This window comes from Uloborus diversus, chromosome 4, assembly GCF_026930045.1.
Source record: "Uloborus diversus isolate 005 chromosome 4, Udiv.v.3.1, whole genome shotgun sequence".
Classification (NCBI taxonomy): domain Eukaryota; kingdom Metazoa; phylum Arthropoda; class Arachnida; order Araneae; family Uloboridae; genus Uloborus; species Uloborus diversus.
The window spans coordinates 81039946-81050702 of NC_072734.1; the positions used below are offsets into that span (position 1 = coordinate 81039946).

At 30.5% G+C, this 10757-nt stretch overlaps 1 protein-coding gene across 1 annotated transcript in view; it reads right to left on the reverse strand.

Annotated features, from left to right (window-relative positions):
• Window positions 1-10757, reverse strand: part of LOC129219988 (uncharacterized) — a 101655-nt gene that overhangs the window by 38172 nt on the left and 52726 nt on the right. Inside the window, exons 8-11 of the mRNA XM_054854311.1 lie at window positions 7927-7992; window positions 3915-3972; window positions 3737-3823; window positions 2111-2187 (exon numbers count right to left, since the gene is read on the reverse strand). Of these exons, the coding sequence (XP_054710286.1) occupies window positions 2111-2187; window positions 3737-3823; window positions 3915-3972; window positions 7927-7992 (288 nt within the window). The remainder of the gene's footprint in view (window positions 1-2110; window positions 2188-3736; window positions 3824-3914; window positions 3973-7926; window positions 7993-10757) is intronic.

Here is a 10757-nt window from a genome sequence, read left to right on the forward strand (position 1 = left end):
CCCCCATATGGGAACCTATGGTGTCTACAGACCAAATCCTATGGTTCTGGAGGACATGAACCGGTTGAACGGTAAATCTTGAAAGGTATCTCTTCCAGCGTGGACTTGCAGGTCCATCTCAAACGTTTCTGGCATCTTTAGAGTCATACCAATGCCTGAATTTTTGGAACTTGCAAAACTTCTGTTTGAGCCATTTTTTCCCTTAGTCGCACTTATCTTCACAAATTCCCACAAACAACTGCTCTCGTGGAAACCAGAGGATTACATTGAACTCACTTTTGGATGACCTGACGATTAACTGAAATGTTCACTGTTCGTTTTTGTACACTTTCCGGACATCGACTATCATTTTCAAGCCACTTGAAATGGCATAATGGTTTCAAATACTGTTTGTCGCGGCAAAACAAGCAAATGAACTGTCGTTCTACTTGGTTAAACAACTTAAAATAGCAGTTATTTCGCTTAAAATTGTAAGAAAACCGAAAAACAATACATAAACTAGGTAATATATTGTAAATTATTTCCTAATCAAGTGAGAAACAAAAATAAAATGGGTACTCATTAAAATGGAATTGCCTTTCTTCCATTCGATGATACAATTTTTGTCCGATATTTTTTTTACCGCACCCTGTATACTGCCGTGCTAAGCAAAAAAGGGGACTTTACAGTTGGGCTCAAGCTGAGATATTGTATTTTAAAGTGTGGCTCTTCCATATATTTGATTCAGATGTCTTTTTTTCAAGAATTTTTCAAAACAATAGCTCTTGATCAAATTACCCTAAAACATTTTATTTATTAAGTAAAATACGAAACAGAGATCAACTTGGTTATAATAACTCAAATTTGTTCAAAAGGGCTGGTATGACTACTTTTACTACTGTGCTTAGCCGTATGAATCAACTTAAACTCCAGTTTAATTTTGGTTCAGTTTAGGAAAACCAATTTAGTTTCGATTTGGACTTCGACTGGATTGGAAAAAATCAAAACTCAATAGCTTACATTTTCAGACAGTAACATTGTATTATTTTTTTTCCAAAAAAAAAAAAAAAATCAATCATATTTGAAAGTTTCAAAGGCAATCTAAAATAGAAAATAATTGTTATGATTAGACACACATTACCCAATATTATTGGTTGAGTGACGACTTGACTTATTTCTGAGTTTGACCATGAAAGCCCTCTACTCTATAAAACAAAAAGGTTTTTTCTTCTAATTAATCTTACCTTTATGTGTATTTCTGTCAAGCAGAACAAGAAGATGTGCGGATAGCATATATTTTTTAATGCTTAATCCTTTATATGTTACAAGAGACACAGAGCTATTAATAAACCCAAAATTTATTCATAAAGAAATCAAATTTTCCATTTTTTCCAATTTCCCCCGAAAAAAACAGGTAAAAAACCATTTTTTTTCCACCACTTCAAAATTTCTGGAAATTTTACATCTCTAGGCATAACTCAATAACGGTATGTCCTAGAAAGATGAAATTTGGTACGTAGACTCATAGTGAGATCCAGTTGTGCACCTCCCTTTTTGGTTGCATTCAAATGTTCCAAAGGGGTTTTTTTACACCTTTTTTTTGGGGGGGGGGATCATTGTAATTATTTTAATGCAAACTCAAGTGGTGTTATAATTTAGCAAACACTTGGCGATATAACGCCAAGCTTTTGGTCATCAAGTTTGGTCATCCAACTTGGCGACAAATTTGGAGTTTTTTTTTTTTTTTTTTTTTAATCTGGTTTCAATTTTTCCACTATTGGCGATATTTTGACAGTTAACCATTAAATCACATTAAAATTGCCAACATTGGAAAAATTAATCTGAATGAAACGTTTTTATTTTTGCTTCGGTTTGCAACAAACTTGGGGTGAAAACATGTAAAGTGTTTCTTTGCTTACTCCAAGTCCAAGGCACTATTATCATTAAATTAGCGTAAAAGGAAGTCATGTGATGCACACATTAGCTCGTTTTCATAAGAATTTTGCTATTTTTTTATTGGTTAATTTCTTTTTTGTTTTTAATTTAGAAAAGTTTTATATCATAAAGCTTCCGAAACTTTAGACACAACTGACATTTAATTTTCAAAAAAATAATGAATATGAGAACTTGCCTTCTTGCTTCATGTACTTCAACAGTAAACTTTCTGTCACGAAAATATAAATTTTCAAGCTGTTTCCATAGAAAAACCTATGACAAAACAATAATTAATTCAGACAGTAGAGACGGTGTATAATATATGTTTAATTGTTTCCAAATACAAACCGAGATTTCTAAAGTAACTGCACTTTGAATTTCAATATTACTTTTGCACTTAAAGCTTGTGTTTAACAATATGATTCACTATATCAAAGAAACCTCCATTAAGCAACCACCTCTTTTAAAGACTGATTTTTGCAGGAACTATAGACTACCACTTTAGGGATCTTTTACTGTATAAAGAAATTAACTGCTGCAGCCAAATATAATCCTTGCATTATTTAAAAGTTTCAAACGAAAGAACAAAGTAATATCCTACTGAAACATAAACTCATGAAAGAACAATTGTTTGGGGAAAATATGTATGCAGATGAAAAAGAATACTGCAACTTTTTTTTAAACAGCTAAAACTGAAATATTTTAAGAGACAATTATGTCAAATCTTGGTTAATTCTTCAACATGTGAAACTTAAAACTCAAAACCGTAATCTCTGCTTAACGTGATCATTTCGGGGCACTATGATTTTGATTACAATTGCCAATTGATAACAATAAACAAATCACAAAATTTAATAACTCAATTTAGTAACCAATTTAAGCCCACATAATGCATTCAAAATAAAATGAAAACCCATCTTATACTATCACTAAATACTACTGTATATTTCCATGAAAACATAAAAGTTGTGTATAGTTTTTAAAAATCCAATGCTAATCATCTACAATTTTTCAGAATCTTGTTAGTGAATTGCTCGTAATCAATGTTTTTTAAAGTCATCAGAGGGTGCAGTGCAAAACACCATGTTTTAACACTTTTAATGCATTCATTCTTCAGTTCAACATCAATGCATTCAGCTAATTCATTCATTATCTGTCTGTTTTACTGATTTACAATCTGATAATCTTGCATCCAGGACTCGGGACTCTCAAAACGTCATATCCGAGGGATTTTCTACCTATTTCAGGTTCCTCGTAAACAATTCAGCAAAATCTTGAGTAGGCGAAACAGTTTCTAATTGTTTTATACCTGGTCCCTGATTTCGAAACTGATAATACTAAACGATGTAATGATCACATAAAGCAATAATTTTAACTTAAAAATCATAAGAGAAAATCGACAGAATGATTTTGATAACAATAAGTAATTGATAATATAAACTGCGTAAATAAAGAAAACTTTTTTTCTTTTTTCTAAAATATTTTCTTGAAAATATTTTTTAAAGTAAAACAAAATAACAGATTATTTAAATTTACAAAGAAGAAAATGAGATTTCAAGAATCTATTGATGAATTCTTAAGACAGACTTTACACGTACAGTTTAGCAAAACATTTGAAATTCATTACGGCACAGAAAACTTACGGGAAGATTTATCTCAATGGTAAACAATGATCTCGGTAAACAAGATAAATTTATATATAAAATTTAAAACACTGCAAATTTTGCTTTGAGATTTTAAAGCTATTTCAAACAACTCCAGTTTAATATTCAAATTTATAGTTCTATATTTGGAATAAGAATGAAACAAAGAAATAACTAACCCGTTTTGGATTACGTCGATCATTCTTATCATACTGACTGATGCCTCGGTAACTCAAGCCTAACCAGCAAGGATTCCCAGATTTGTCCTGTAATTGATTAACCAATTAATGTATCAAATGGTGACATAGAAAAAACCTAAATAATAGACAAGATTGCTTTGGTGAGATGTATACATACCTTTAATTCATAATAATGTTGCCCATAAGTTGGTAAGCTTTCCAATATGCTTAGATAACTTTAAAAAGAGAAAAAGGTGATTGTTAATACATTTTAAAATCATTCAAAAAAAAATTATTTTGCATTCACTACAATCATTTTTTTAACAAAATGTTAGCTCTGTTCAGAAGAGAAATATGAAAATGAGCTCCATATATTCCAATACTAAACAGACAATGCAGCTTAAAGTTTTAGGGTTGCCATCCAAATTTTGCTTCAAAATAGTTGCTTTAGTAGCCTAATTTGTAAAAAAAGTCGCCTAAATAGTCTCCTCAGCACAATGATTAAGTTGCATTTTTCACCCATTTAGTTGCTTTTTCCAATTTCTTTTAACTATTTACTAACTCAAAAAATACTTAGTGTAACAAAATCACACAACAGAAAATCTTAAAACATAGCTATTTATAGTAAATGCCAAAAAAGAAAAAAATCAAAACTTAATTTCTCAGATCTAACATGTGTTTTAACATCATTCAACATTTTTTACTGGAACTACTACTTCAAAAAAGCAACTCTCAGAATAGTAATGAAGTTGGTATTTAAATTTTTTTTTAAATACTTACAAATTCAAAAAATACATTGTGTCACACAATCAAAAGATGACTACCTATAGTAACTACAAGAAAATAAAAACTTATTTTCCCAAACATAATATTTTTTTTCAATATTAACTTGGTTCATTCAGCATTTTTTAATGGTACTAATAATAATAGAATTTAATGAAGATCTTTTTTTTAAAGTCAAGACAAAGGAATTATAAATTGAGTTTGAACTTGTAAAACATATTCATGAGTCTTCAAAGTATTTAAGTTAGGAGACAGTATTGACACTTTCCCATGCATTTTAAATTTTAAATTGTCAATACATTTAAATGTTGATTTTTTTTTTCAATGCTGATCGTTGATTTGTGTATTTCAAAGTCTAGTCGTTTTTAAAAATTAAGAACTGTGAACTAAAATGAGACAGTTTTTCCATACTACTATTTAAATGTAATAATTAAGCAATAGCTGTATAGGGAAAGTAATTAATGTAATAGGTAAAATGGCTTCTGAAATAAGCCAAGTAAACAACAAACTAGTATAGGGGAGGGGGGGCACATGTGAACATGGCACCATGACAACGTCAAGCAAAACATCTTAAAAAATTCTTAAATAATGGCAGGGCCAGTTCTACTTCTTAGCCTAACTTTTAGGGCAAGGACCCAGTTTATGTTCCTGTAGTGACAGGTTTTTTGTTTTAGCAGATGCTGATGTAATGTTATCAGACTTCTACATGTGAAACATATTTTAAATTACCTAATAAGCTAAACTTAATTATTGCAAACCAATACATGAACATTCAAGTAAATTTATGAGTTGTTAATTGTTAAATCAATTTTCATTTCATTTTTTTATATTTTATATTTTAGTGCTATTAGTGATCACTTGAAGCAGTTTCCAGCTAAAAGGAGTCAAATTTTCATTTTCATATGAATTTCTCCTAGAGTTCAATTTTTAGTTACGTTCATTTCTATGTGAACTTCAAAAAACAAGAAAATTAAATTAGAGTAGCTTTGAAAATATTTATTTTGGGAATAAATTTGAAGATAAACAAGTTTGCTAGTTTGAAATTTCGTTTTTGTCCGAAAATACGTAACTAATAACAACTTAAGAACAAAGCTTTAAAAAAATAAGAAATTATTGAAATAAAAATCAAAATAAATTACTTTAAGATGGCATAAGTTAAAACATTTAAGACCATTTAAAAATATTAAAACACTAACTGGATGCTAAAAGATTTAAATTTCGAGCGCGGCAAGACATTTTCGGCGAAGCACGTGTTCAACGCTTGAGTGTTTGTTCTCTATATTTTCATTTCTATGTGAACTTAAAAACAGGAAAATTCAGTTCAAGTAGCTTTGAAAATATTTATTTTTGACATAAATTTAAAAGTAAGGAAGTTTGCTAGTTTTAATTTTCGTATTTTTACGAAAATACGTAACTAATAACAACTTAAGAGCAAAGTTTTAAAAAAAATTAAGAAATTATTGAAATAAAAACCAAAATAAATTGCCCTAAGATTGCATAATTTAAAATATCTAAGACCTTTTAAAATAGTTCAAACACTAACCGGATGCTAAAAGATTTCAATTTCGAACACGGCATGCAATTTTCGGCGAAGCACGTGTTCAACGCTAGAATGTTAACAAACAAGAACGGCTTTAGTTTTCTGCCGTACATATTAGGATAACTTAAGTCAAAGCACTGGAGATCATTATTAATAATGCAATTTTATTACAGAAAACGAAAATTTTGCATTTGAATTCGACCTCAGTAGATCGACACGTTCGCCGCTCGGCGAAATGCTATTGGCTGAAAACTGTATGATGCAATCTCCATAGTGTGTTGGAATGCAACTGATTGGCTCAAAATCGTTCTTCCTATTTCTTTTTCAGTGAATTTCATAAAAGATGAAAAAATAGTCGCTTTTTATTGCAAAAAGTCGCCGTTTTTTTTTAAAAATAGTCGTTTATGGCCTGTTTTTTGCCAAAAAAGTCGCCATAGTCGCCTAAGGTAAGAAATAGTCGCAAAAGTCGCCTTTTTAGTCGCCAATGGCAACCCTAAAATTTTGAAAGTGGCCAGTAACTATTTTAATTGAATCAATTTGATTCTTTGAAAGCTGGTAAAAAAAAAATGATTATAAAAATAATTTTCTCTTTATAGTAAATAAAAGTAAGGTTTCAAAGAAATTCTGGAAGGAAGTATGTGGTGGACGTGCGTCCAGGAGACCCCATAGCACCTACAGCCTTGAAATTTTGTACAAAATTACTTCAAGCCCCGAGGGTGTGCACCTAGGGTTTTATTTTTTAAAATTTGAATTAGTTTTTCTGTAATTAATTTTTTAAGATCAAATTTCGAGTAAATTGCCTATTATTGCCTATTAAAGGGGTGAAAAATTACTTGACAATTTAATATTCTATTTCGTTGGAAAGGGTAGAATTTTCTGCGTTCTACACATTTTGTTTCAATGGGATAACTTAAATACGGCGGGAGTTATTTGCGTTTTTAGCTCAAACTTCTTTAGGCTTAGCTAAAATTTAGGCACTACTTTCTTCATTAAATCTATCAGTAAAAAGTGAAGGAATTGTCCTACAGTTTTCTTTTTGACACCACTGAAAAGAGCGACTTTTCTTACTCCAGATCCAATTTGACGTATGGTCAAAAAACTGAGCTTCTATCCCAAAAGAAAAAAGTTACAAGCCCTTAAAAATCAAAATTGAATAATCCTCATCTCCATTAAAATTATTGATGTTTTATTTGGCGTTGCCATAGTTACGTCTTTCTGATTTGCATGTTTCTTCTTTCCTTTATTCACAAACTTTAACGGTTTCGGTTTTAATGGAAAATCTTAGGCTCAACTCAATTCAAGCTCCGAGCTAAAAAGCATAATTATATTACTGGAACCATGAATATAAAAAACTGCAGTTTTGCAATGCTCAGGAGCCCTTTAGCCGTTACAGCTCTGCAAGTTAGTACAAGTTATTTTGAAACGCAGGGAAGGGATGCTTTTTGATCCAAAGGGAGCTAGCTCATAATGCATTTTCAATCAGTTTCTTTCTAACTGACAATTTAAATCTTTGCGAATCAAATAAGATTGTGAAGCTATCTTCGGGTTGGTGAGCAGGGGGCAGAGCCCCCTAGTGCTTTAAAAAATATTTTTTTAATGACAAGCATGTTACAACTTACATGCTCCAAAACAATATTATTTTTTAAAAGCTAGAGAAAGTAAGTGTTTTAATCAACATATTTGAAAATGAGTTCTGATAAAGAGAAAAGATCTTTTACAAATATTGAACTATTTAGAGTATTTAATACATAGTCATTTTTTCAGTGAAACCAACTTTATTTGTTGATTTTTTCCTTCATATTTACATAAAATGCTAGCACTCAAAAATAATTATATATATATATATGTATATATATATAATACTCACTTGACTATTGCATCACCTCGTGTCTGACCCACCAGAGCTTTATAATGCTCTAACACTGCATCTTCACTGAAATTTAAAAATGCTTTTTTACAAATTTGAATTCTCATAATCAACTTAAGAAACATTTCATTAATTTAAATTTTAATTTGAGAATAAAATATCGCCCCTCATTGGCGCTTCTACATGAGGTATATTAATAAATAATAAAAGGTCAGAATAAATTTAATTAAAACCATTTTTCTAAACACAATTTGTAAAGAAATTTTATTTTTTGACGCTGAAAACTCTACTCCTCTTTTAAAGCTGCAATTCTAGCCAAAAGTGACATGACTAAATACTGATATTGTGACTTTGGAAAATATTTTTCCCTCTTTCAATTAAAATTCTAATTTTTTGGCGCAATATAAATCATCACTAAAAAATTTTGAATCATTTTGTCTAAGATTTTTTTAAATATTGTATACAGTGGAATCCACTTAATAGGACCACCAGTTAATCGAAACAGTCACTTATTCAGACTAAACCTTAAAGAACCAAAACAAATCCCATTACACAAGCCTAATATTATTCATTTGTAGGGAGAAATCCGTTTAATGGGACCATGGAACATGAGAACAAATTGGGGAAAATAAATAATATTGCCTACTTGAAACAAGTTTCATGTAGGTCAACAAACTTAATAGTTAGTGCAATAAAAATTAATAATGGTTCCTCGTAACTTTCAATTAAACCTAGCAATACAGGAAAAAAATAATAAAATGAAACTCCCATTGCATGGCGTGCTGCCATTGTTTCAGCAAAAATCAAAATTTCAATGAAACTTCAAACTTTATCAGTTTAGTAAGCCCGTTCAATAATATGTAATTTTTTTCAAAAAAAAATGTAAAATACGTAATTTACATTTTATTGGAAATTTGAATGACCGTTGACTACTTTTTAAAGTTTATGGGTCATTCTCCAGAAAATGAAACTTTTTAACGCAAATATTTTTCAATTTTGAAACCGTTAGGTCTCTTTTTTTTTCATTCTTACATGAAAGTGTTACCTACTAGAAGTAACCAGAAACAATGGACCAGCTAAGTTCCAATTATTTTACTCATAAATAAAAAAATAATAAATAAATGCCTTGTTCAAAATAATAATAAAAAAAAACTTTTGATATTTGCAAATCAAGGCCAATTTAATATCAAAGTAATTTTGTTAATTGTGCAAACAATCAGCTATTTTAATGATTAGTGGGAATACAAATACAAATGTGACGACCAGCAACAGGCTCTGGGCCCAGCTAGGCTGGTCCTAGTCAATTAATTAGTCCCCAATGAAGATCAATGGCCCTCTTAAAGCTATCCACTCCTTTGCTCATTACCGCCTCTTCCGGTACGCTATTCCAAGTGCCCACGACCCTGCTAAAGTAGTAGTTTTTCCTGATTTCCAAGTTAGCCTGAGATTTAAATAGCTTAAAACAATGACCCCTTGTCCTGCTTTCCACGCAAAAATTTAATCCATTTACATCTTTCATTTTGATAAATTTAAATAACTGAATCATGTCCCCTCTGACTCTCCTTTGCTCCAGGCTATACATGTTAAGCCTATTAAGTCTGGTATCATAATCTAAATCTGAGAGTCCCCTTACTAATTTAGTTACCCTTCTTTGAACCCTTTCCAATATAGAAAGATCTTTCTTCAGATAAGGCGACCAAAACTGAACAGCATACTCCAAATGAGGTCTTACTAAACTCCTATATAAAGGCAGAAGAACTTTCTTAGATTTGTTTGAAATAGATCTATTGATGAACCCAAGCATTTTGTTGGCTTTGTTACTAGCAATACTGCACTGTTGACTAAACTTGAAGTCCTGATTTATAAAGATACCCAGATTCATAACATTTTCTGCCTGATTTATGACTGAACCCTGTAAACGATATCTCATACGCTTATTTCCATGACCTAAGTGTAGCACTTGACATTTCCCTACATTAACTGCCATACCCCATTTATCTGCCCACTTAGTAATATGATCTAAATCCTCTTGCAGCTGTTCTACTTGTTCTTCATTTTCGACAATCCCCATAACTTTTACATCGTCAGCAAAACAATTCATACTTCCAGAAATATTTTCATTGATGTCATTCATAAATATAATAAACAAAAGAGGCCCTTAAACTGACCCCTACGCTCTCTCAATTAAAGTACTGCTTAATTAGTAATTTCAAGTGTATGTTAAAAAATAGTATTTAATAAATTTGAGGATATACTGCAATTTATAATTTTGGTAAATGCCTATTATTGATGTATAGGCATTTAATAAATTTTCCATTAATATAGGCCTAATATACATTTTTTGTGGAATTTTTTTTTTCTTCGTTGCTACAATCTGCACATAGCAAGTATATGAAAACATGTTCACTTCTTTTTTATATAAATTTACATCATTGAAATTCAAGTTCACGGAGGTGAGAAGTCAGAATAATCACACTATGTTTTAAAAGCAAAATCTATCTTCTTGTTTTTTTGACAAAAATCTCACAACTTCAACCATGGTCTAAAATAAACAAAGGGACTCCCTTGTATCATGGAAAATAAAATTCGATTTCATTACTGCCATGTGTTAATGAGGAATGGCATTTTGTGTTTAGGTAACGGAGGTAAGACTTTATTGTGTGACATGACTCCTTATCCTACTAAAACAAACTAAAACACAATATTAAAAAGTTAAATATACTTAAACAATTAGTATTTGAGACACTTATGAAAGGAATAATAAATAAATAGGTATGTATTTTTAATTAAATAATTTATTAAGCAACATAAACAGTCACATCAGGTGTGTG